The sequence below is a fragment of the Apiospora hydei genome (assembly GCF_038363865.1).
Source record: "Apiospora hydei strain CBS 114990 chromosome Unknown utg000009l_segment0_segment0, whole genome shotgun sequence".
NCBI classification, from domain to species: domain Eukaryota; kingdom Fungi; phylum Ascomycota; class Sordariomycetes; order Amphisphaeriales; family Apiosporaceae; genus Apiospora; species Apiospora hydei.
Window position 1 is genome coordinate 4,393,019 of NW_027117368.1, and position 26,527 is coordinate 4,419,545.

A 26,527-nucleotide genomic window follows, 5' to 3' on the forward strand; every position below is an offset into this window, starting at 1 on the left:
GGAAATGGCGCTCGGCCGAGTCTATAGAACTCGTGGACTCTCCGAGATGACCACCATCTTCTTCGTCATCTCACGCATAGGCAGGTCCGATTTAGCTGATATGTCAGACCGTTAGGATAAAATTGCCGGCCATCCTCTTTCTCTTATTCCTTTTCTGGCGACCTGCCCGCAACCGACTTCAGGGCCAATCAATCCCGTTGCAACTGAATGCAAGGCACCACGCCACGCCTCGAAGCCTGTCACCCCCGCTTATCGCCGGATCCTTCTTCGGCTCCTGAAGCTAAGAAGCAAGGGCTAACGGTTGTCTGCAGTTCATCGCAAGGGGGACTGTACCGTACCTATCTACGGCTGCGCTGGGCGGCTTGCGTGGATGTTGTTCACATGCCGAAACTGTTACCTACATCTCACGGCAAGGGGAGCCTTTTACTGGTCTAAGACACTAGTCAGCCTTGGAGCGACGGCGACACATATTCCGGCGCACCGAGGCTGTAAATGTGTAGCTTGCAACATTCTTTGGGCTGACCGCCCTTTTGCGATGACTCAAGGAAAGTAGTCCTGAACGTCCCGAGATCTCACATAGCCTTGCCACCCTGAGTCGATGGCCCTGGACCAGCCATTTTGCGACTTTTTGGCCTGCCCTGTCTGCTGTCCTGCGAGCGATCTTCTCGAATACCGCCCGCAAAGTCGGTTGTGCGGACGAGCCGGAAGGCCCCTACGGATCGCGAACGCAACCACCTCTAACCTAGCCCCGGCTGTGATACGCCGCTATGCATGTGCAGGTAGTAGTAGTGTCACGCGCATACCGACCAATACGAGCTTACAGGCCCACCCGGTTGCACCCTCGTTACCGGGATTCTGGCGCCTCCCCCAAGGGCATGGCGCCGTAATCGGCTACCGGTTTCTCTGGTTGGTATATAAAACCACCTAAACTACCTCACAACCAGGCCCATCTAGAAGATATCACTTGTTCCAGCTGCGTTATGCGTTATGAAACCGCTGGTATCACTAGAAAAGAGAAGCAAAAATTAACTACCGATATCTATACAACTGGAAGTGATTAGCAGTTTCCGTAGATAGGTTCAATAGAGAAGGCTATTGGTGGAGGTTGATCGGCTCTGCACCCGTCGTTCACCAGAACCCTGATTGCAGAGTATCGACCTACAATAGTATCATTTGTAGAGTGCCATTTCTCATCAACTAGAGCCGTGCACAGGTGAGAATGTTGCATCCACTGGAAGTAATCATCATCCCCCATCTCTTCGAATAGCATTTGCCCATGCAGCCTTAGAATTTAAAGGGTACCACGGCGGCAATACTTGGGTAGACCAATCGGGTCGGCTCCAGGACCAATTTGGGTACTGCTTTGAACAATGAACACAGTCCCGCGATCTTGGCATGGAAGCCTCGAAGTCGGACGCATCTTGATCAAGACCCGAACTGTAACGAACGTTGGCAGATATCAAGCAGTGTCTAGCGGCCGGTTCCGTGAGTATAGATGGACTAAGGCGTTGCCTCGCATCTGATGGCAGAGATTCGAGGGAACCGAGTTCGACCTCGGAGATCGAGTCACCGATTGGAACCCGAAGCAACGAACTGCTGACGAGTGCGTAGTCAGATCTTCTCGCTTGACACTTGAGCAAGTAAGTGTGGCGACTATACCTTGACATTGCAGTGACTAGCAGACTGGCACCCCTTGCCACTAGATAGGGCGGATCAAGTCGAGTCATCTCCATGTTCGCATCAATAGAGACCATGCGGTTACGGCCCGCGCGTGTTGCCCTTCCATTCACGGCCAACTTTATACACCTTGACATGATGCGACACAAACGGCCATCATCAAGCTCTTTGGGCATTGCTGCTGGAGATATTCTCCCCATATGTGGTCCAGGCAAAATTCTAGAGTGCAATGCATGGTCTCATTGTTTTCAAACAAATTCTTGCATCCCCCAGTAAAGCCAGACGCTCGCAGGTTCACCTGTATTCCTTTCTGATCAACGTTCAAGCATCCTTTCTTGAAGCGTATGGAGTTAGTGGGGAAGACCGGAAAACGGTTGGTAGAGCATATGAACGTAATGACAAGTAACCGATGAAGAAGTGGGAAAGCGAGCCCACGGAGGTCCACGGGTGTCGAGAAAGCCTGTTATATATCATAACCCTTATAATTGGAATATCTTCACCGAGTTCACATCCGTTTGATGATTTTGTTGAGTTCTCTAGAGCTCCAGAGGGAATAGCTATGGCACCAAGTATGCATGGAGTGAAGCGAATCAATTTCCTTGGGAGGTAGATGGGTTGTGCTGCGAGAAGGGAGCTTCCCAATCCCGGTGACTCAAGTTCAAGGGCAGAAAGAGCAGCAGCGATTGAGATCTCTTGGGTGGTAAATGGGCGTGTAACTGCTTAGGTTACTATCAGTGTGGCTTATCGAGAACGAGGTTGGCTACTTGACGCTCTAAGGCCCAGATGGTATTTCACGTAGTTTTATAGGGGTGGCCTAGGGGTTAAGGGGCTTTGCATAGCTGGTGACGATATAATTCTTACAGGCATTTGAGAGCGGGGCACCTTCTTGATGTAAGAAACCGAGCGTAGCCTGAATTCTCAGGTTTCATTCATGGATTAAGTTGCCATTTTCCCTTGTGGTTATATCCCACCGAGCTGGCCGGGTATATCTATATCTATACTGGATCGATAAACCATCTAACCATTCTACATGTGGAACGATTATCAATCCTTGTCGTATGTCTTTACTTGGAGCGCTTGTAGATCTTGGCCAGGAAGGCCTCGAAGATGGCGGAACTGACGCCTTCGCTGGTGTCGATGTTGGCAATCATCTGGCGAATCTCGCCCACACGCTTCTCCTCATACTCTTGGTAGTGCTCCTTCAACTTCATGTCATCGAAGAGCTTCTTGACGACAGCCTCATCGTCCTTGTTCTTGCGGCCATAATGCTTCTCCAGGATCTGTCGCTGCTCGGGGGTCGCCTTGTTAAGAGCCTGGTTCACAATCCAGGAGCACTTGTTATCCATGATATCAGTGCCGTGCTTGCCGATCTGCTCGTAGGTTCCGAAGCAGTCCAGGAAGTCGTCCTGGACCTGGAAGTACTCGCCCATGGGAATCAAGATGTCGTGTGCTTGCTTCAAGTTCTTGGGCGTGGCAATGTTCAGGTAGTGCAGCGCAATGGCAATGGGAAGGTAGAAGCTGTAGTAGGCCGTCTTGTAGATGACAATGTAGCTGTACTTCTCCATGCTGAAGTTGTCGAGGTTGACATTGTCCTCAGGGGCAGTGAGGAGATCACACAGCTGGCCCAGCTCAGTCTGGAAAGTGACTTCATGGAACAGCTCGACCAGGTCGATGTAAGCAGGGTGGGTCTTGAAGTGCTGCTTCAGGAGAAGATAGATGGCAGACTCGAGCAGGAAAGCATCGTTGATGGCGATCATTCCCACGCCGGGTTGACGGTACCAGCATGGCTGGTCACGGCGGGTGATGCTGCCATCCATGATGTCGTCGGAGACGAGGAAGAAGGCTTGGAGCAGCTCGATCATCCAGCCCAGAGTGGCCGACATGAAGTACTGCTCTTCATCCAGCTCCTTGCCGAGAAGCAGTGACACGGTGTCGGGAACGGACATGCCACGGTTGCATTTTCCGCCCATAGTGTTCACCTCGAGGACCTGCATGCATATTAGACAGAGTATGGGGTTGGAGCGAAGGCGATGAAGGACATATAAATGGCCCAGTGGAGTTGGGGAGAATGAGGGGTTTCACCGAATCGCGAGACGAGAGATTCGGCGAGTGAAAGTTGTCTTCTTTCCTACCTTCTTGAACCAGTCGAGCTGCTCCTTGGGCAGGTTGTACTTCTGAGCATTCTCGAGAAGCTGTGCGACGAGCTTGTCCTTGAAGACATTCTCGAACTTGGTGTACTCAGGGGTCTTTGCCTTGGCCATTGTCGCTGTTTCTCCCTGTGTCTTTCTTCGGAGGGGTCTTGAATATTCGCTGCCACCAGGTTCTCTGCAAGGGGGAAAAAGAATAGGTTACTGGCCACAGGTCAAGAAAAAATTGAAGTTGGTAGGAGGGGTCGAAAGGTCCGCCGGTGATGCTGACAGTCACACGAAGTTTGTCCGTACGAGAGAGCTCCTTTTGTCGAGGAAGCGATCCGTTGGCCGTGTAATTAAATCTATCCATCCCACCCGTCCGTCCCCCCACCATCGCTCTTGTCGCCAACCAGCTTTAACACCGATGCAGCTAGCGGACGGCTCGAAAAAGTGCCAGTGAGACATCCCTCAGGCCTGGCTAGCCACTGATAGTCCAAATGATCCCTTCAGACCCTTCTCCGCCTTATCGATTATGCACGAGATGAGACCGATAAGCCCTTTTCGGAGGGCGGTGAGGAGCTGGGCCTTGTAATTCCCATCGAAACCCGTCTGATCACTCGAGGTCCAATGTTGACTTGGTGCTGTAGTGGGGTCCTGGAATGTCCCGGGCTATCAGTTGGCATTATTCATGTACCTCGTCCGGTTTATTCAGGAACGAACCTTGAAGCTAGATCGCGAACTACTGCGCCCAATTGGACGCAATTACTAATACGACACGCGCCCCAAGGACTTCGCTAGCGACTCGAGCTCGTCGTCGCCACAGAGAGCCTAATCGCCTCGCCGCAAGCTTCCAACAGGGCCGGCCAACTACGTCTACGGCAGAACGGACAAGGCGACACACGAGCAACCTGCGCGCCGTACAAGAAACCGGCCGACCCCATGCTGTCGGGGCCCCGCTCATCATGGCCCTGAACGAGCGCGAGACGATCCAACTGCGAAGCGCCCTTCAAGAGGCAGTGGTCAAATGCTCCGAGAGATGCTTGTACCAATCCTCCAAGTGGTGAGGATGTCCTCCTCGCGTACCTTGCTTCGTTGACATACCAACAATTCATCATCAACAGGGCCGCCGAGTTATTGAACGCCATCCCCGAACCCCAGGCTGGGTTTGACGACCCCAACAATGGAGCCTGCCCGGCCGTAGTCCTGACCCAGAACACGGAACCCGATGAGGCCGTCTTAGAGGCGCGAGAGATCAACAAGTACCTCCTGGCCAAATCGCTTTTCGATTGTCGCGAGTTCGACCGTTGCGCGGCCGTTTTCCTACCCGACTCGATGATAGCTAGCATTGTCGCCACGAAAGAGGCTTCGACGCCCAAGGGAAAAGGCAAAGGAAAGGCTCCGGCGTCAAGCGCAAGGTCACCCAGCGCACCGACATTACCACAGATCAGCCAGCGAAGTTTGTTCCTCGCCTTATATGCCAAGTTCTTATCTGGGGAGAAGAGAAAAGACGAAGATTCTGAGATGGTTATGGGTCCCCAAGATCTCGGCGCGTGCGTCAACAAGCAGTTGCTGCCGATCAGCCGGTATCTGGAGGCCTGGTTTGATGCACGCAAGACCGAAGATGGCGAAGACACGGATAGTCAAGGTTGGCTAGAGTATCTGTAAGACTTGCGATCGAACCATGCTATCAACAAATGCTGACTGGATATAGATATGGCATGGTGCTTGCGAGGCAAAAGAACGAGGAGCTCGCCATGTATTGGTTGGGGAGGAGCGTACATCTGTTCCCCATGAACTGGGGCTGCTGGCTCGAGATGACCTCCTTGGTATCCCGCGTCGAAGATGTAAGTCGGCCCAGTATCCCAGTATCCTAGCGTGTAGAGCCCCCTGCTGACTGAAGCGTAGCTCAACCGCTTGATGCCCAGACTACCACAGAACATTGTGTCTTTCATGTTCCATATTAACACATCCCTGGAGCTTTACCAACATGACAACAATCTCGCCAACTCGTTAGATGCCCTTCTAGGCATATTCCCGACTTCGTCGTTCCTACTACGTGCGACGCCCTCCTTTCATACCACGCCAAGGATCTTGTTGCAGCTGAACAGCATTTCAGTCGATTGCTGTCGCTGCATCCTCATCGCCTCGATTCCTTGGACCATTACTCTAACATCCTATATGTGATGAATTCGAGGCCCAAACTCGCATTCCTCGCACATTTGTGTTCAGGCATTGACAAATTCCGCCCCGAGTCATGTGTAGTTATTGGAAACTATTACTCGCTGCTTTCCTTGCACGAGAAGGCTGTGCAGTACTTCCGCCGAGCGCTGACCCTTGACCGATCCTGTCTTTCAGCTTGGACTCTTATGGGTCACGAATACGTGGAGTTGAAGAATACACATGCGGCCATTGAATCGTACAGGCGTGCTGTTGATGTAAACAGACGCGACTACCGCGCTTGGTACGGCCTCGGCCAGACGTACGAGGTCCTTGAGATGCATGCGTATGCTTTGTGGTACTACAAAAAGGCGGCTGGGCTACGGCCATGGGACGGAAAGATGTGGATGGCGGTGGGTTCCTGCCTACAACGTATGGGTAGGAATTTGGATGGCATCAAGGCGCTTAAACGAGCACTGCTCGCCGAAAGCTATTACGATACGGGAAGCAGCTTTGGCAGCACCGGAAGCGGACCGATGAGCTTACGTGGCGCCCATATGGACCCCGAGATCCTCTTGCAGGTCGCGATCATGTACGAAAGCCTGGATCAAGACGACGATGCCAAGGCATACATGGAAATGTGTGTTGCGCAAGAGGAGGGCGCCTCAGGGGATAATGAGGGGAGAGAGCATCGTGATACATAACGATGATGGTTCTGACGAGGACGGCGATGGTAGAGAAGGGGGTGGAAATGGCAGAGAGGGCACTGGTGTTACCGCTGCCACGTCCAAGGCGCGCATGTGGCTCGCCAGACACGCGATGCGCATCGAGGACTACACTACCGCGAACCGTTTGGCGAATGAACTGTGTCAGGATGGGGTGGAGGTTGAGGAGGCGAAGGCCTTGATTCGAGAAGTCAGATCCCGAATGGATGCCACTGGGCCTGACGAAGAGTCTTGACTAGGCAGCAATTCGCGAGGTGAAGAAGAAAGACAGAGAGTTCCATCAACACGTGGCGACATGAGAGATGAACATAACGATATTATGAGGTTTTAATAGCAAGGCATCTGCTACAATGCCAGGCTGTCGACAAGGACCCTTACGTGACCAAGCAACGGACTGTCTGGCTGTTCTACCAACGAACTTGGTGTAGTCAGACTGGTGATCCATGTCAGCAAAGCAAAGATCATGGGTTATTGTCTGAACCCAACGACTGCAGCGGTGAGACAAACTTTAACTCGGGATCTTCGCAGTTTCCAGTCTGTCGATGCGATTGCTTATGTTTCCGAGGCGGCATCAACCAACATAGTAACAGATTGGCAAAACACCTGCTAATACCACCGAGAATATACTAATTGCGCATGGGTATAGTTCAGCTGTTGCTCGGGTACGATTGGCTGTTCTTATCTCTGCTGCCACGCAGGCTGTGGGCTTACTCAGCTACGTGTGCGTGACCTTTCGTACCTGGCAGCGTGCCTTGTCGCTGGCCGACTCACGATTCCTGATCAGGCAGAGTAGCAGAGTAGCTAGCGCAGGTTCCGAGGAAGCAGTAAGGGGCAGCATATACATACATGCAAAAGAAATCATGGGCCTGGGGCCAGACTGGTGTGCCAGCTTGTCTCCCTACCTGCCTCCATACCTTGGGTAGCATTCCAGAGTAAGAGAGTTACACCAGCCCGTGAGGGGGTTGAAGTTGTTCTTCCCGGCCACGCCTTACACCTGCAAACGAGAAAACTGAATGACTTACGTGAGAAATGGCGATGATCTCCCACATCTTGTCGGTATATGTTATGCCGTAGGTTTAGCTGCTCAATTCGGTATAACATGGCGTGTACAACAAAAGAGCGGCGCATTCTTACTTCTGATGGAACAATGAATATCATCACTGCTTCAGCTTGCAAGCCATCAATTACGAAATGAAGATTGGTGGCTGGTCGCTCTTAGGTTGAGGCCTGTTGTACTCTTGGCCCTTTTGTGACCTGGTAACAGCTAACAAATTGGTCCATCCCGACCGTCTTACCCATTCGATGAAACCCCAACCCCAACCCCTGGTCAAATGGTGTGATGACGAGAGATTCTTCGTATTGAGGCCTTTTCTGATCCTTCTTCCTCCAATGCCCAGCAACTCATATATTGATTCTCTGCATCTCCCCCAATATGACGAGCCAACCCCTGCCACCTTTAGTCCAGGGTCTTCTTTTGCCCTTTCCCTGCCTGCCTCGGATATCTATCCCTTTGTTGGGTGTGCCCCGCACCACATGTCCAACGGCATTCGTGCCTTCCCTACTTCGAGTTTTTCTTATGCTCCCAAGGGTTTTCTCCTTCCGGGAAAAAGAGTGTGCGAATACGAGCTTTTATCCTATAGCAGACATCCGTAAAGGGGAAACTATTGTAAAGTACTTAGTTCGAAAGCTTATTTGCTGGGCCAAGGGGAAGAGACAAACTACTGATAAGAAGGGTGGGTTGCCGTTACATTCCTCCCCCAATCCCACGCGCCCAGCCGTTCCTCCGCATGGTAAGCTTCGAGTCGTTGGATGCGACGGTAGTTGACAGTTTGGAGCGGGGATAGAGGAGGGGAGGGTATGAATGAATGAGTTGTCAGTGCTTCCCATATTGGACGAGCGAGGATGATCTACATCTTCATGTTGGGGATGGGCTGCGAAGATCGGCCGGCGTCGATACACAACCAGACAGCGGGCAATGAGGGATATACCTACATTGCATCCCAATATATCCTTGTTGGCTCAATTTTACAAGGGGTCCCGGCCCTTTTGGTCCAGCCCGCATATGCCCAGCTGCCCAGGATTTACATCACACACGTATCTGGTAATGGCCGTACGTGAGGTGAGTGCTGGCAGACATGGGTATTTGGCCGAAAGGGATCACAGCGAGCGAAGCAGAGAGACAAGAGGAAGAGAGCAGTTCCTGGACAGGCGAACGTAAACAAAGGACAAGGCGGTTCGGATGATTAGGTATTCTATTAGGTGTATGTATTATTTTGGTCGCTCATTTCTGTGTGAGCTATGCAAATTTCAAGAGAGCGTAATTGGGTATCCCGAATTAATTGTGTGCCTTTCCCCTTCCAGGCGAACAACTCCTATGCACCAAATGCCAAAAATTATCTCGCCAAAACTGCTGTCATCGGTGTATCATCCCAAGAGGATATCATGACCGGATATCATCGTAACACCGTAAAGTACCAAGCCCAAAGTTGCAAATGCCTTGGTTGAAAGAGGGTATAGAAACGTTCCCGTAAAATGCGTCGAATCCAAACATCGTATCTCCCGCCACATGTCGAACTCCCAAAGGGGTGTTTATTTTCCCGTTGTCTCAAAACACGCGTTCACTGTCTCTCTACAGAGCTATCGCCAGACCGGCGACGGCAAGGAGAGCGCCCACGGTGCCGGCCTTAGCAGCGCCAGCAGTAGGGATCGGGACGGAGCCGGTGGTGGTTGGTGCAATGGGCGTGTTGGTGGGAGCACCGGGGGGCGCCAGGGGCACCAGGAGTACCGGGAACGCCAGGAGCGCCGGGCTGGGTGGGCTTGCCAGGGATGCCGGAGGTGCCGGGCAGGTAGGTGACGGGAGGAGGCGTGGAAGTGATGGTGGTGTAGTATCCGGTGGAGGCCGGAGGCGGGGGGAGGAGGAGGAACCACGGTGGCCGGAGGAGGAGGAACCTCGGTGCCCGGGGGGAGGAGGGAGGAATTGCGGTGGCCGGGGGAGGGATCACAATGCTGCTGTTGCCGTAGGTAGGCACAGGAGGCTTACCCGTACCGATGGGGTACGAGGTAGGCGGGCAGTACGACGTAGTCGTCACTGGCGGGGGCTGGCTCACACTGATGGTGCAGGGGCAGTCTGGGGGCAAGATCGTTAGTTATCTGAATCGATCAAACCGACGGCAACGTGGGACGACTTACTGGTGATGGTCAGGGTAGTGGCAGAGGTGACCGTGTAAGTCACGTTCTTGTAGGCGAACGTGGTAGGCTCCGGGCAGTAGGTGACGTAGTCGGTGGTAACGAGAGTAGTGTAGGCAGTGCCTTCAGCACCGCCAGTAGTACCCCAGGCATTGGCGGCTGCGAGGAGCCCGGCCATAGGAGCAATTTGCATCGTCTTCATCTTGACTAAGGTTTGGCTGATAGCGAGAGTAGTGGTCCGATGTCTTATGTCTTCGCGGTTGCTTGTGTGTGTATAAAAGCGAGTAGCGATTGTGATGTCAGTCGAAATCCGACAAGACTAGCAGAGTGTTCACAGTGAGGGTGACTGGTATTAATAGATAGGTGGATGAGAGGTAGAGAACACCAGAAGAGAGTGACGCAACAGAGGCCATCCCGTGGTATTTAAGCACCACAGCTCTGGCTGTGAGCCCTCCTGCTTGCTGACTAGCAGCCCATCGCAGCCCGCCGGTTGGCTTTCGAAGTAACGATACGGCTAAAGGGAGGCTGGCTCGGAAGATGGAGGAGGGGGTGAGGGGGGCAGGGGGCGCTGCTATGCGATCTACGTGGGCGTTGCCATGTCTACTCTTCCCAGAGGGGTTCTGCCACTGCCCAGACGGGAAAGTCAGTGGAGTATAAGCTGTCAAGCTACTGCTATCAGGTTACATCTTCGGCAAGTCCGCCCACACCTTTTCAGCCCAACGCCCCATGGTTCGCACGATTATGTGGTGCGTTACCTCGTAACAACCACCGATCAATCGGACCACTCGCCATCAGCGGGGCAGCTTCGTGACAACAGACCGTATAATCCGCCCTTTGCTATCTATAGCATGGGCAAGAGAGGGAGAGGGGGAGCAACACGATGCTTTCCCACACATCCGCCAATTGCGTTACCAAGATGGCCTACGGGCACATCGTAAGGAGGACGGGATGACAGTAAGTGATCGCGCCGAAGACCCGCCGTTTAACGTTGCTGGAGTCAGCGTAGGCCATGCTGGCCGAGGCCGGTGATTGTATGTAGAAGCTTCCACACACAGTCACAGGCTGCACTGCAAATACGAGGTGACGGGGATGCAGATTTCTTTCTGACTGTGTGTGTGTGTGTGGATGGATGTGCTTAGCGAACGAATCATATACAAGTTGCTGATCGAGCGACCTAATCTGGCTTGGTGAGCTATCGTTTGACTCAGGGGTGTGATTGGCCGGATATATTGAATCGAACACGATTTGGGCAAAAGAGGAGGTTGGCAGGTAGGTGCATTTGCCCGATTCTCACCAACTGTGGATGTGGGAAATACTACAATTGTATTATTGTATTGTATTGTCATGTCATGTCGTGTCGACACCCGAGGCACGCTATCTACCAACATCTCTCTTGTGTTACGAAGGCCCATACGTAGTAGGTAGGTAACATCCAAGTCACGATCCCGCTCACCAAACGTCCACCTAATGACCCGGATGTTTTGCATCATGTGCGGAGGTTTCTCGAAGGCAAAAGAGGAGTGAGTTCTATTTTGGGATGCCCTATAATACAGAGGGAAACGAAACTGAACGATCTTGGTTCGTAAGAGCTGAGAAGGCGCTTGACTCATAGCTGACTGCGAAAAAAAAAAAGCCCTGTAGTTGTCTTACTTAGCCGCAGCCCCAGCCACCATTAGCGCGCCACACAGCAGAAGGACGGAAAGCAGGCTGGCAGGAGCCCTCCAAAGGATTCGGCAGTGAGCCGCGGGCACCGAGGGAATGAAGAGTGAGCAACATGCTGGTATGCAATCAGATCAAACAGCATGACAATTATGTGCTTCTCATAGGTAGCCATCTGTGCTATGTGTGACCAAAAAGACGTGCAGAGTTCGATATCCAATCCACGTACGCTTCTTCCTTCCGGCTCCTATCAAAATGTTACGCCGCGCGCTTGCCGCAGCAGACGCTGCCTGGGTGGGGTTAGGCGATTGCCAGTTTTCATGTTGGTCTGAACACTTGAATGTGATCATTGATGCATATTTCTTTTCTTTCAACCCGTAAAAGTAAAGCTTCCAAACATTCGTTGATCGCCTTAGCCCTCTACTCATTCACTGGTCCATCGTGGCCGCTTTCACCTGAGGCCTACATATTGCGATGCGACCGACTCGGTTTTTCTTACCTAGTAAACTTACTGGTCATTTCCCCTCTTCACCGCCAAGGACGCGAAAAGAAAATGACGACTTGAACGCCAGCAGAGCCTCGCTCGAACCTGCCATGCGGCTTGTTCTCTGCTTATCGGGCAACTATGACCTCTCAACGATCTTACTACCCTTCTTCAAGTCAAAGTCGAGAACGACCATTGACTAGCTTGTAGTGCTAGGTCTGTTACCCTGCTGCCAGTGCTCCAACGGCAACTGCGTCACCAACGGGTCTCACATCACAACTCACAACGGAGATGGTAAACATCTAATCAATGTCAGGGCCCGACGCCAGACGCCAGGCTTTCGCAAGCCCATAGCGGCCTCCATTTCCCGAACCTGATGCACTAGAGTTGCTTGGACAACGTCGCATGCTTCCGTGACGATGGGAAGCAAATCTGCCAACCATGAGGGGCTAGTTGGTTAGGCGGTGGAATGGCTTGTGCCTTTTTACTTCCCGCTTGGTGTCAGCCTGAAGCTTGCGGCGTGTGTGGTTTTTGTTGAGATGGCCATAAAAGATGATGTTGGTCGTGCATAATGCAGAGTCGGATGCAACGCTCACCAATCTCTGCGTCTCCGTTGGTCGGCCGTCAGCCCAATCAATTGGTGAGCACGAGGCAAAAGGCTTTCCAAATACAAGTCTCGTTTGCCCCAGTCGGCTTACTGTCGACGGAGGACCCCCTCTCCCCAATCTTTGGAATGTGACAGGACGTCTTGGGCCTGTGATAGCGACGATACACCTGCATTTGACCTGCTTGTTCGCTTGCTGCGCAGGTTTTTTTACGCGAACGTCAATACTGTCCAGGGTGGTGGAGGTCGCCGCTGCATGGTGGACCTGACATACTTCGAGACGAGACTGGCAGATATGACCAGATGCTAATCGATCCAATGAGAAAACTGCCGCAAAAATATCAATGAGCCACGGCCGTTCTTACCCGAAGTTTCGATTAATGAGACATGCGACCGAGCGGAATTGTGCATCTCGCAGTGATTATCCAACGCTGTGCTAATCTATGTCATCCCATCCTTGGACACTGGGGCCGACTTGAAGGCCTGCAACATTTGGGATAGTAGTATTCGGGAGCGGGAGCAACTGGCAATTTGCAGCCTCACAAGTCACCGCCGGAATACGAACGGAAAGGAGCTTTGACGTCATGGTGGCCCTCTCGAGGCGTGATGGCCTAGCAACGACATTGGAAGACCCGAGAGCTTAGTCCAAGGAACCATAGGTAGACAATACGGGCATTTGGCCTTGAAATCGTGGTATGAGAGGGTCCTTGCCAAGAGAGGTGCACGTCAGCAACGTCGCGCGATATATGCCTCAAAGCGGTGGGCGTTTCCATCCCGAAACTACTACTAGGGCACCAGGCCGCGCGGGCGATATTTGCTCGCTGTGCCTTGCAGCGCAAAGTTTTCGATCTATGTGTTCCTGGCAGGGAGGGTGGGATGGACAGGGATTACAGACGGGACAAGTCCGGCAGCTTGCGCAGAGCTTGCGGACTGTTATTCGGCTTATTAACCACTGGCCTCACTCCACCAGTCCCAGGCCGTCGGCTTCGCACCACAGTTTTGGACGTCCCCGTTCTAGCAGAAGCTCTAGACCGCAAAACTCTGCACAAATTTTGTGTGTATGTGTGTGTGTGTGTCCGTATTTAATCTTGGGGATTTATTCCCGCGCGGGGGTTCTCCGACCGGCCTCGGTGAGCAGCAGCTCCCAAGCGATGCGTGATGGCATGCAGAAGTGTGTGCACGCTTAGGCCCATTCTGGAAACTTCAGGTGTATGCACAGCGACACCGATGAGATCGCAGAGAGGGTCTCAGCGAACCCCATATGAACAGTCTAAGGGGGCTTCGATGCATGCCTTGCATCAGTACTTGCACATCTAATCAGGGCAGTTCGGGAGGGAAAGCAGAGGATGGAAGCCATCCATTTGTATCACCACGCCCATGCAGGATTGTTGGGTCTTTGCTGTTGAACATATCATATCACACTAACGAGTTGATGCAGGTAAGATGCAGATTCAGATGTCGCTCGGCTCGACACGTAGATTGCCTTGTATCGTTCGATGCTGTTCGATGCGGGAGAGGCACTCTACACGTGTCGTGCCAAGGATACGAGAAAGAAAATGAGAAGAAGAGAATAGCTAACTGCATTCCCACCAAGGTGCCCTTTGCTGTTGGCCCTGTGCTTCCGATTGGCTGTTGGCTCCATCCGGGTTATTGCAAGCTTTCGACTTTTCCGATAGTTGGTCTAGCCCACGCTGCCCACCACATGGAGCTGTCAGGTACCAGGCACGCCAGGCACGCCAGGAACCGATTTAACACACCATAGCATGGCCAATTGGAGACCAAAGCTGCCATGCTAACTCGCGCCGCACCTGCAACTAAGAATGAAAAAAAGCCTTTCTCCCTTCTCCCTGAATTCCTTTCGGCTTGGCGTCTGCTCGACGGCTACCTGAGTCGTGCGTGTTCAGGGTAGTAGTACTGCCCCGTCGACGAATCCGTTCATCTTGTTTGTTTGAATTCGAACCTAAGCTGTGATGATACTGCTGCCACCTAGGCCGCGCGGAGGTTCCATGGCTGCTTCTACCGTCGCAACAGGGCGGATATGACCTATCGTATGTGTGTGTGTGTATACGATGGTATGGAAGCATCGACCCTATGGCCCGCCGGGGACATGACGCCGCCCACCCGGTCCTGCAGGTATAGGCATGGTACTTGTGGTAGTATGCCCCGGCAGTAAGAAACTTGCCCGGGCTAGGGTAAAGTGCCCGCAGCCTCGAATCGAAGAAACAAGCTAGCATCCTCGTGCTGCTGCAGCGGACCAATGCTACGGAGTCGCTTCGAGCCACGCATCCCCTCGCCATGAATGGGTACGGGATTGGTGTGATGGATACATGGACTGCCCAACGGCCCACAGGGTACCTGACTTCTGGTAGGGCGTGGTCCCTTGCTGGCTCTATAGCCCCCTCCACACCTCCCTCAGCCGCCATGGGTGCCCATAGTCGGGGACAGCCGGTTGCTAGTCTAGCATACACATCCGTCCACTCGAGTATAAAGTCGTCAGCTCTCCGCGCCACCGGATGCTGGCGTCTATGATTTACGAACTCAACCCCAACAACTCACACTCTCTCATCTACTTTCGAGCTCTTTTGGCAGCTTCGATCACATTCCTTCCCTGGTGATTCACTCTTTGATCACTATATATATATATATATATATATATACCTACTCAAGCTACAATCGCTATCACTGCCTTGCATATATCGCTTCAAACAACAGACCGTCTTATCAGACCAACCGATATTGCAATATCACCTACCTGACCCTCCAGTCCAACACTTTCACGTCGTAGCCAAGATGCGTTTCACTGCCAACCTTGCCGCCCTGGTCGCTGCTGCCGCCAGCTTGGCCAGCGCAACCAACACCATCACTTTCAAGAACCAGGACTCCACCCCCAAGAGTGTCGTCTTCACTGCCAACCCCGGCTTCCAGTCCCTTGACAAGATCAAGGTCGACGGCAATGGCGAGTTCAAGGTCACCATCCCCCAAGGCTGGCAGGGCAACTACTACTCCATCGCTGAGGGCTCGCCCAACAACCCCGGTATGCTTGGAGAGGTTGCTTTCCAGGGCTGGAACGACCTGACTTACTTTGACGTGTCCGCCATTGTGGATGCCACCGATGTTGACGGTGTCAAGGAGATCTTCCCCGCCACCGAGCTTCTGGCCAAGACCAAGATGGCCGTCTCTGGTTGCACGAGCTTCCCCTGCAACACGGCCTACTACCACCCTGACGACATCCAGACCGTGTCGACCAAGGAGACCAACTTGATCACCACCCTGGGTGGCGGCAACGCGGCGCCCAGCAAGCGTGACGAGACCAACCTGGTCGCTCGCAAGTTTGTACTCGGCAAGTTCTAAGTCTACGGCCAACGCAGAGAAGAAGAGAAGAAGAAATCTACCTTGCTAGTCCAAGGTAGTCGCGCTGAGCGCCAGACCATGACGACATCTACGCTGCCACGCTGTTTTCTGGATTTTCCAAGATACCCAAGCCGTTAACCTAATATCCGCTTCCGCGCATAGGGGGCTGCCGCCCTTGGGGTTTCTTTTCAAACGACACATAGACTTTAGGGTGACGGGACCATCCCTTTTTACAACCAGGCTTCCTGCCCGCGGGCATCTGGAAGCCATCTTACACGCCTTATAGACACTTCGACGGAAGGAAAGATGCAACATCCAAGGGTGGCTAGTTCCACCGAAGAAGCGGGTTTGCTCGACGCACTCCCTTGCTTTCTTACCTTCCAACCGACACACCATATTTTGACCTATTCTTGACGCTCTTTAGCCATACCATTTTTGAAAGATACCCATTCTTTGTACATAGATATTTCCGGGGGCACCAACTGCATGTCTTCGGACCTAGCAAGCTGGTTGCACTCCCCCTTTGCCGGCAACAGATGCTGGTTTTTGAGTCCCAAATTCAATAAAAGTTCCCACAATCTAACTACCCTATACCAACCAATCCAATTTGTGAACAGCCCTTTTTTTCTTCTTACACTACTTCTTCTTCTTGTTTACTTCAAGCGAAGAATGCATGCATGTTCCCCCTGGCGGATTGTACTAAGGCGCGCCCCCGTTTTGTGTGCTGGCCCCATGGTCTGCTGTTGGTGCTCTGACTCGTTGGTGACTGTCATCATCCGGCTTACGACAGATGGCACGACGTCGCCGACTGCTGGCACGTGCTGGGCGCCACGGTAAGCATGCATGCACCCTGATTTGACAACCGACCCGTTGGTTCGTTGCTCGAGTCAAAGGGGGATGTTGGCGGGCGGTCTGCAGATACCGTTCGTAGACACTCATCCATTCCTAGCCGTGTGCGACTGCACGCTTCATGTATCGTCGGTGCTACTCATGCGACTACACGACACGACTAGTGCAGATAGATAGATGAACGGATGAGTAATCGTCGACAGTCGATGAGGACGAGGAGCGTCAGAAGTCTAACGCCAGACACTGACTGGTAAGGATCTAGACCATTTGGCCAAACATCTGCAGGTATGGCATGTCTAGGTACTGGTAGACACTACACACCCCTGGCCGACTTGCTTCAATAGCACCTAACCATATTTGATGAATTTATTTGCTTCAACCTTTTTCGCACAGCACCGCCAATTGACTTTCATGCTTCCTCTTTCTGCCCAGTACATGGTCAAAATGGCCAGCCGAGACGTTGCGCAGTCGAATTAAACGTGCATGACGATCAATGGGTATTTTTGTTCCGTGTTTCCCCTCTTCTTCCTTCTAGAGCCCCCTCCCCCTCCCATTCCCCCTCCCCGGCGAACCGATCTTTTCCTTTCGCCGTTCGCGATCGGCTTGGGCCTTGGCTGGTACCCTAAGCCCAATAGGCTTTGGCGCGCCCGCTCCATGATCTGCGAACAGGCGGGAACGCATACATATCATAACGGTTAATGCGGCAAGGCAACACCCATGGAAATACGCCATGCAGATCAATCAACTAGAAAAAATAAAAAAGACCCGAAGAGATCGACAGGTGCCCATTTTCTTCTCGCGATTATTCTAAAGTGTAATTGGCTGCATAATGGCAGTATATTGCTGACTATACATCCCCAGACGTTAACAAGATAATACCTACCTAGGCGGTCGCCGAACGAGTATGCAGTGTACCACAGATATATGCACTTGGTGATGCCTGTCTCTCCATCCAGCCCGACTCTTGATTGTCATGTAGTGCAAAACCCCCCCCCATTCCCCAGGTTTTCGGGTCGTAGCAACCGCCGTTGCACCAACAGCAAGGTCGGCTTTGTAAGACGACGAAGAAAAAGACGGACTTTGGTCAGAGTTTCAGGTGCGTTGCACGTACGCCACGACCTACGTTAGATACATGATGCTGTGCGTGCCTTGGGACACAGACTGCTGCCAGCGTATTTTTCTCTTCAAGGTGACTAAGTCCACTAGCATCATCTTCTTGCTCTCCGCTAATTAACGAACTGATGCAGGACAATCATTCAATGGCAAGCAAATACTGTAATTCTGACCAACAGTGGTCACGTCTGTCGTCGTACATGGTAACTATACACGATGCTATTTCCCTTACAACTGGCCACATGATCGGTCATCCACCAAAGTCTCCCTTTCGGCTAGCAGCACATTGACTCGTCAAATTCCACCTATGCTGCCAACTCTTGTTCCTGAAGAAGCTGAGCTTGCAGCAGATCCTCATCATCGTCCATGTCCGCATCAGGCTTCACCTCTCCATCACCCTGCTCCACAGCTTCCCCCTTGTCCACTGCCGAGAACATGGCATCGTTGCGTAACAAGACGTCCTTAACTTTTGCTCGCATACCAATCTCTGCACTCGAGAGCTTGGCTTCTCCCACGTCGCGGCCGAGCATGGCCCCCAGGTAGTCCTTCGACAGCTCACCAAGGACAGGCTCGGTGTACTGTGCAATCTCCCTCTGTACAGTCTCGCAAAGAGCCTGCAGCATTCCTTTGACCTCCTCAGTAGCTTGGTGGAACATGCTGTGTCGACTAGTGCTGACGTGGGATTCCATCGCTGTCTTCATGCGAGCGAATGATCCGGGGCCACTCTCCTCGGTACAAATTCTGTACGCCTCATGCATAGCCCTGCAGATCACAGGCGTAAAGGCACGACTTGCCCTCTCTGGAGCTCAGTGATTCGGGCTTGAAGGTTTGCTGGCCACCCTTTCAAGACCTGGTTGACAGCAGCGACCTGATGTCCTATGTTGAGCAGTGCACTGACCTGGCTCTGTTGAGCTCGTTGCATCATGGATTGCTGGAAGTCATCAAGCTTCTTGGCCAGGTTCTTGGTCAGTTCACGCAGTATACTTGGCAGACGTCGCTGGAAAGCCCTCTCCCATCCACTGGCCAAGCTCCGCGATATGGGCTCAAACAGCTCGCCGTTGAAATCCCGCGGCCCGGCAGCACCAGCGTAAACGCCGTCACGTCGGACAGTCGCTTTGTAGGTAGCCCAGAGCAGGCCACCCATGTTTTTATGGGCGCCCCATCCACTGGCTGTTGTAACGGCCTTCTCGATAGCTAACGGGATCGATGTGTCGAAAGACTTGAAGATCTGGTCTCTAAGGCATTCCTCCATCTCTTCGACAGATCCTCGTACTGAAGCATCAAACACGTCCTTGAGCTCGCCCAGGAGTTTGCGTATATGAATTTCTTCACTCCTCTTCTCCGCAGTAGACAGGGACGAAGTACCCTCGTTGGTGACCCAGAGGTTCATCGAATACACGAGCCTAAGGAGGTTGTTGAGGAATTCCTTGTAATGCGCTATTCGTCCCGTCTCGGTCAGCTTCTTGGCGTGGGCTTGGAGTTGCGGCACCTGTGCGAGTGTTAGTTTTATCCAAGAGCGTAAATGATGCGGGCAATGCTTCGGCCTTTGTAAGACTCACCTCCGTGTCTTCCAGAGACATGAACCCATGAGAGTCGAAGTCGTCTTTCTCCAACCGACCACTCAGCTTTTGGAACGCACGACTGCTGATGCAGAACACCGGCAGGCCAGCGGCGACTGCATCGTAGTCTCGAGCGTCATGATCGGGGTCGAAATTGGCATCATCCTTCTCGGCGGCAGTCTCCTGGTCGAGCTCCTTCATGCCCATGGCGAAATCCCACCGAATGGAAGTCCTGGAATAATCATTTCGGCCTTTGATACATGTCGATTTAGCCTCGGCAAGAAGCTCTTGGCGTTGACTTTCGGCTTGAGTAATCATCTTGCGTACGCTGCTGGTTTGTTCGTCGATGTCTCGCTTGGATTTCCGGGCCTCTTTTTTCTCTGATTTCAACTCCGCCATAGCCCCTTCAATTTGCTCCTCTGTCAAGGGAGTGCGAGTCTGTTGGTGTGAATTCTCTTTATCGCTAGATCCCCCGGCTATGCTCAAGGAGTCGGACTCGGAGTCAGTGCCGGGAAACGCATCCGGCTGCCTTCCATCACGCTTCCGCTTCTTGGTTTTGGGGACTGGTGCATAAACCGTCTTTCCATCCGAAAGATCTGTGGCAAGGTCCTCCCATTCCTCGTAGGATGTTTCAATCTCATCGATCCTATCGTCATATGCCGCTCGTTTCTCTCTGAGGTTTGCCAACTGCTCTTTGAGGTCATTTACCTTCTGCTTGAACTCGTCGGCTTTGCGCATCGTCTCATCGATCTGGTCCTGTAGTTTCAGACTATCGGCAGCCTCCGTGATGAGCAGGTCATCTGTCTTCGAGCAGATGAAAGTCACGTTGGAAAACGTGCCATCGTATTTCATTTGGCGACGGAAGGAGTCACCTAGGAGATTCTTGGCTGTCTTGTCATCCACAGCACGTGTGATGGGCGCGACAATCCATAGTCCTCCACATTGCTTCATGTAATTATCAGCAACGGCAGCTCGGGCGGCATTGGAGTCTTGGACACCTGGCAAATCGACAATCACGGCGCCGGTTGACAGCGCATTTGCCTTCGTATTGATCCGCACCACTTTAATGAGAGGCCAGAACTCCATCGGGACGTTTTTCTTCCGCTCGTCACCGGTTAGCTTCTCCTTGCTATCAATGTAGCGCTGAAGTTGGCGGTACAAGTCTTTAGAGGTCGTTGCCTTGAGGAGCTTGGTGCTAGAAAGTACGTTTTGTACACCTGGTTCGGCAGCAAGGTTCTCCGGGTTGGCCTGCGTAAGCATTTCCCTGGTCTTCGAAGGATAGACCGCCTTAAGCTTAGCATATGCGACTCCAGCATCGCTGTCTGTGTTCGACGCCTCTCTCGAGATATCTCCATTTGGGTCGAGCAGGTCGGCGTAGAGTTGCTCGAGCTCTCGAACCCATTCTTGGCGAGTGATAAATTCAACTTCTGCCTTGTACAGCTCACTGGGGTCGTCTGAATAATTGTAGGATATCTCAGTGGGCGACGCGGTGCAAGCCCTCAGACAGTTCGTAGGGAGCAACCGCTCTTCGTTCATGATGGCATTGATCACAGAAGACTTGCCGGCGCCCGTGTTGCCAACAACGCCTACTACAATTCTGCGAGGTTGGGCGAGTTCCTGTGAAGATGTTAGTGACGTCAGCAATGGGTGATGAGCTGGGGCCGAGGGTCGGGTAGAACGACCGCCCCTCAGGTGGAGGAAAAGTGTAAGATGATGGGTGAAGGTGGTACAAGAACAAAAAGGTCGAGCAAACAAACCTTTGCCGTCGAGATATTGCGAAGCCAGCTAGTTGTCTCACTGTTCGTGTGGGTTGCAAGACTAGCAACCAGTTGGTCGAGGAACTGGACACCGACATCAACGCCATGTTTGAGGGCGTCAACGTTGTCACAATTGACGAGTTTCTGTAAGGCCGAAGTGTTCAACATGACCTGGGGCTCGGAGAGCTCTGGCGATTCGAGCTTGACATGTCCCGTATTTTCGGCAGGAGCATCCTCCTGTTTCAGAGGCACGGAAGACAAGTCCATGTCGACTGCTTCGTCTTCCTGTTTTGGAGATGCCAAGTCCATATCGGGGAAATCTGATCCCTCCAATTGGTCTTCCTGATTTGGTGGTGATGAGGCCATGTTGAAGGCGTCCATATGGACTTCCTGGTCGTCTGCGGGTTCAGTCTTGACTGTAACAACGCGAATCAAGCATTTACCTGGGCTTGTGACGTATACTTGATCGCCATCCATCCTCTTGGATGTGGGGAAATGGAAGGCAGCATGAAATTAGCCACAGAAAACCTTAGGCGGAGGTAGTCACCGGCGGACCATTGATGAAAATGAAGTCGGTGGATAAGTGCTCAGGGTCGCGATTCCCACGCGTTTTACTACCGCGTTCCCAATTGTGAAGTGGGGTAGTCTTGGAGTAGTTTGTGCGCGGTATCACATGAGCTGTTGCCTTCCAAGGTTGCCACTTGAGCTTTACCTCTCTATTCAATGCACTTGACGTAACAGGTTAGTAGCGTAGCGGGGGCATTATAGGCAACTGCCGTGTTGTACCTACCTAGCTAGTGGCTCTTGCTAGCAAACGAGCATCCGATGAATAGGTACTTACCTCCTACATACCTACATAGGTACTTTAGGTAGGGTAGGTAAGTACGGAAGCTTCACTTCTGCCTCACAGTCATAGACACCACTTGGATAGAATGGAAAAGTCTAGGTACCTTCATCTCACAGTCACCTGCACATACGAACATCAAGTATTACGGTAATCGAATCAGAAGGCTCTAGCCAAGCGCCAAGGGCATAAGAATCCATATTCTGAGTAAAGACACGGCGGAAGTTGCTCTCGTCGTTAAGTCAAGGATGCATAGGTAGTCGGTATCTCAAACCCGTTTCAATGTTCTAAAGGCTTCTCCCTCCTATGCATCTAAGCAACCCGCATTTCGTAAACAAGTCGTAGCGCTTTCGACAACAAACAATACACGGTTAATATTTTTGGACCCAGGAGGTTGAAACGCTCCATTCTAACGAACGCCTATCGTGACACCGAGCTATGCACAAACAATAGAAGGCACTGGTATCGTGCTAGGAGTCCCCTCCATTCTTCCCCGCTGCCTCGGAGCTCTTCTGCTCTTCTGGCTTCTCTGCCTCCTTGGGCGCGGGGGAATTCGGTTTCGACACGGCCCCGTTCTTCTCCGGCACTGGTGGGGGCTTGTCCGGCATCTTGGTTTTGACAATGTTTAGTAGGTGTTCGCCCGTGTTGGCGAAGCCTTCGACCTTTCCTAAACGATTGATGAGGTACCCGATATCATCTTCCATCCTACACAGAAGGTTAGAACATCAGCCCGAATGGATGATGAGACGTCAAATACTTACCGCTTCGCTCCTATTTCCTCCTTGACCTCCAGCCCCTGGAGAGCATTCCCAAATTGTGTCTTGTAGCTATCGAAAACAGGCGCCATGATCAGGTGCACCGTACCCTCGGGGAGGTGCTTGGTCAATACGCGATGCAATGTGACCGTCTCCTTGACCAGCGTTTCCATGAACACATCTACGCTAGCTTCGCCTTCTCTCGCCGGGCGATCCCAGTCGAGACCTTTCATGGTCTTGGTATGCGCAGCGGCTCGTCCGCTCATAATCTCGACCAACTTGTCGTAAATGTTGTTTTGGTGTTCTTGATAGAGGCGCTTAACCTTGTCAAACTCACCCATCAACGCTGCGAGGGAGGTGTTGTTAACATTAGCGCCTGTGCCCGCAAGCCGGCGCACAAACTCCCGGACATGCGGGATGAGGGTCGATATAAAGGCCAGAGCTTGGGCAGCAAGAGCTAGGTGACGGGTGGTGATGTTCTTTAAGCCGGCAGAACGTGTTGCACCAGCACCAAGAATCAGCTGCGTGCAGCGGCTGTTGAATACTTGTAAATAGGAGATAAGTGACGTGGCTATGTCCGTGGACATGGATGGGATCCCGGCGATGAGCTGCATGAAGTGCGACATGCCTTCGAGACAGAGGATAGCAGACCGAGGTAGGATGAAAGATTCGGAGTCGATGACGGCGCTACGTGTCTTGTCCCTTGGTCCTGTGCCGTTAGACTCGGCACGTGGCCGTCCATTTGACACTGGCTGTGTGTTTGAGTATGGTATCCATATTTTGCTTCCTTCCGACCAGGAAACATCATCCCTAGTGCTAGAGTCGATGACGCGATTCAGGAGGAGCTTGTTCTCGTCTGTAAAGTCCTTTGCCGCCCATTGGTCCGATTCCATCTCTTGCGCGAGCTTCTGCTTCTCGACGTCCCCATGTTGATCAATAAAGTCTTTGATATGCCCGTTGACAACCGTTTTCAGTGATGACCCGCTTCGCCCAGAAATGGACTCGCACTCATTTGTGAAATAGAGATTCAACGTGAAATACCGCAAGAACAAGTCAAGCGGTAGCCGGGTACTCTGTTCAGACCTAACCCGCAACACTTTAGTAATCTTGTCTTGGGCCAGATCCGCTGTCTGACCCAAAAGGTTCGCCATATCCAATGTCAAGTGGATGTCCTCCTGGATGTCCTGGTTGGCGCTATTCAATGGAGGCGACTTGAGACCCCCCAGGGGTGGCGAGCGCATCCCGGATGTCACGTCGGGCGACTCGCCTATCGAGCTTGCAACATCAAACAGGACTTTAACCTGCGTTGTCAATCTCCTCAGAGTCTCAGTTACACCAATGTATATCTTGGTGAAGAGTGCTTCGGCATCTTCCGGCTCGAGTGCCCTGAGGTTGCGGGCCAGAATGGAGGATTTTTCTCCTTGAGTGAGCTTTCGCCCGCTTCGCGTGGACGCGGACATTATCGTCGCGTTGTCATCGTCATCTGAGCTAGGCAACGGTCTTTGTATCAACTTGCGAATCTCCCGCAACACAAGCTCTCGGTATGATGAGATGGCCATCATAATATGCTTGGCTTGGTGCAGGCCAGTCACAACGGGCATCAATTGCGCCCGTAGACCCCCAGTGGATGATAGATAGGCTGGAGGGAAAGCTGTAGCATCCTTGGCATGCCCTCCGCGAGACCGCATAGTTGCACTGGTCCATCTGAGGAGCACGTCCTGTGTAGATACAGTATCGACGTGGCGACGGAGATCTTCCAACAACACATCGACGAACCGAGTTTCATACCCTTTACCAATTCGAAGGCGCAGAGTCGAAATGTCGGAGTTCACGCCTTGCAAAGCGACAGCATCGCGCAAGTCCCGTATCTGTCTTCCGTTGTCTTTGCCATGAAGTCGTTTGCGCCCAGCAACCAGCCTCTCCAAAGCCTCAATATTCGTTAAAGCTTTCTCAATATCTCCGGTCTCGACTTGAGATTCGCACTCTGATAGTGATTCCGCAATCTCGCGTAATTGGTGGACCGCATCATCTAGCTGCTGAAGATTCTCTTTGCGCCGGCGCTTCTGCACGATATCCAAGCCAGTGGTTGCGATTTCTTGATCCAAGGCATCGAGCTCTTTGCGCAGTGTCCTGATCCTGTCTACCGACTCGGCCGCCTCCGAGTGCAATTCCCTGAGAGAACCAAGGGCCGTGAAGAAGGTTGTGGACGCGGTAGATATGGAGTTGATCAGGTGCATTTCAATGGTGTCCATGTACCAAGATAGCTTCTCCTGCAAGATGGCATTTGTGGCCAGCGACTTTCGAGGCGCCACGGTGCCATTGGTGACGTTCTTCTCTTCTGAGGACCCGGGTTGGGGCTTCACAACCTCCGATCTCTCGCTGACAACATCGAACGTCCGGGGGTTTTCGAGGTGAAAGTCTTCGTCGAAATAAACGTTCGGGATGGTATTCAAAGGTGGTGGTCCATGAGCCGCTTTCCGATTGAATCCTGCACTAGATCTCCTGCGTATCTGGGGCGACTCGAGGGGTGACGCGGAACCGAATGATGATGTCGAAGCCTTCCGCGAGCTAGAGGGTCTGCCACCACTCGAGCCGGGTCGCAGGTGACCATCGTCAAGATCGGGAACTGTGTCGGGCTTGCTGCTCCGCCGGAAGACCTGGTCGGCACCATTATCCTCGCTCTCTTTTACTCGGCGCAGTTGTTCGTACAAGGCACCAACTTGCGACAGGTAGGGTTTGAATTCGGCTACGTCGATCTTCTCAATGTTGGTCAGGGTAACTGGAGGGATATCTCTGGCGGTGGGCGGCTTGTGCGCACTGGATGCAGGAGCCGTTGTATGAGGTAATAAGCCTGTTCGCACTATGGGCGGTTGAAGCAGAGTTGAGATAGCTTGACGTCACATGTTAGCGACGCGCCAGAGATAAAAGAGGCACGGAGCTTGTGTCGCATACCATTCTGGCCAATTTCCTGGATCCCTTGAGCCCAGCTGTTGGATGTATCCAGGTGCCCTCCTATGGAATGTATCGAGCTTGCTGTAGAACCTCGTCGCGCAGTGGCGTGTGATGTCACGGAGCCTTGCCTATAACCTGCTATCAGCTACGAACCGAGGGCCAGCGGATCGGGCAAGCGAACCTATGGAAAGGGAATTCGCCCCGCGAATTCTGTGGCGATTGGGGCGACGACAAGCTGTCAACTGACAGGCGCACTGATTGATTGGAATACATGGTTCATGAACGAGGCTGCGCAGCTCAGGAAGTTGGTTTGGAGTTCGCATAGGTTGAGCAAGTCGGGAGGCGTGGACGACGAGCTTATCATGAGGCTACCGAGAGATCATAGCTGGTATACGAGGGGTAATGCATCAGGCTTCAGATTGCTGGTACGGGATGGCAACCGCGGGCACGAATGAGGCTTTCGAATTGGCGTGAACGAACACACAGAGAGATGCAATGGCGCATGTCCTGTGTTGGCTTGGGGTATACTCGAGATGCGCGGCAGAGCAATGTGCTTTCAGCCACATCACCTCCCCTAGCTCCAGTCTCGTGTACTTTAGCAAGGTACTTGGCGTGCAGGAAGTACCCAATCTAGTAGTCGCTGGCTGGTGCTGGTGCCCGGTAAGCCTGGCATAACTTGGAACATGCACGCAGTACGGAGTAGCATTAGTTTAATAAAGGGTCCTT

The 26,527-nt window shown here is 52.6% G+C and overlaps 6 protein-coding genes across 6 annotated transcripts; 2 read left to right on the forward strand and 4 right to left on the reverse strand.

Moving 5' to 3' along the window:
• Positions 1 to 2,741: 2,741 nt before the first annotated feature.
• On the reverse strand, positions 2,742 to 3,938 carry PG997_013174 (Farnesyl pyrophosphate synthase; the record flags this gene model as incomplete). Its single annotated transcript, XM_066817488.1, has 2 exons — positions 2,742 to 3,665; positions 3,810 to 3,938. 2 exons carry the CDS (start codon positions 3,936 to 3,938, stop codon positions 2,742 to 2,744), a joined length of 1,053 nt encoding a protein of 350 aa, XP_066663180.1.
• Positions 3,939 to 4,768: 830 nt separating this feature from the next.
• On the forward strand, positions 4,769 to 6,923 carry PG997_013175 (uncharacterized protein; the record flags this gene model as incomplete). Its single annotated transcript, XM_066817489.1, is given in 6 exon segments — positions 4,769 to 4,866; positions 4,928 to 5,467; positions 5,518 to 5,650; positions 5,712 to 5,815; positions 5,833 to 6,603; positions 6,620 to 6,923. 6 exon segments carry the CDS (start codon positions 4,769 to 4,771, stop codon positions 6,921 to 6,923), a joined length of 1,950 nt encoding a protein of 649 aa, XP_066663181.1.
• Positions 6,924 to 9,317: 2,394 nt separating this feature from the next.
• On the reverse strand, positions 9,318 to 10,076 carry PG997_013176 (uncharacterized protein; the record flags this gene model as incomplete). The annotated part of the gene is made up of 3 exons (XM_066817490.1): positions 9,318 to 9,495; positions 9,729 to 9,786; positions 9,878 to 10,076. 3 exons carry the CDS (start codon positions 10,074 to 10,076, stop codon positions 9,318 to 9,320), a joined length of 435 nt encoding a protein of 144 aa, XP_066663182.1.
• A 5,335-nt stretch (positions 10,077 to 15,411) lies between these two features.
• On the forward strand, positions 15,412 to 15,972 carry PG997_013177 (uncharacterized protein; the record flags this gene model as incomplete). Its single annotated transcript, XM_066817491.1, has 1 exon — positions 15,412 to 15,972. One exon carries the CDS (start codon positions 15,412 to 15,414, stop codon positions 15,970 to 15,972), a length of 561 nt encoding a protein of 186 aa, XP_066663183.1.
• A 2,267-nt stretch (positions 15,973 to 18,239) lies between these two features.
• PG997_013178 (uncharacterized protein) lies at positions 18,240 to 21,616 on the reverse strand (the record flags this gene model as incomplete). Its single annotated transcript, XM_066817492.1, has 4 exons — positions 18,240 to 18,696; positions 18,774 to 19,423; positions 19,494 to 21,250; positions 21,292 to 21,616. 4 exons carry the CDS (start codon positions 21,614 to 21,616, stop codon positions 18,240 to 18,242), a joined length of 3,189 nt encoding a protein of 1,062 aa, XP_066663184.1.
• A 948-nt stretch (positions 21,617 to 22,564) lies between these two features.
• PG997_013179 (Vps54-like protein-domain-containing protein) lies at positions 22,565 to 26,074 on the reverse strand (the record flags this gene model as incomplete). Its single annotated transcript, XM_066817493.1, has 4 exons — positions 22,565 to 22,799; positions 22,856 to 25,709; positions 25,802 to 25,929; positions 25,983 to 26,074. The coding sequence occupies 4 exons, from the start codon at positions 26,072 to 26,074 to the stop codon at positions 22,565 to 22,567; spliced, it is 3,309 nt and encodes a 1,102-aa protein (XP_066663185.1).
• Between the last annotated feature and the right edge of the window lie 453 nt (positions 26,075 to 26,527).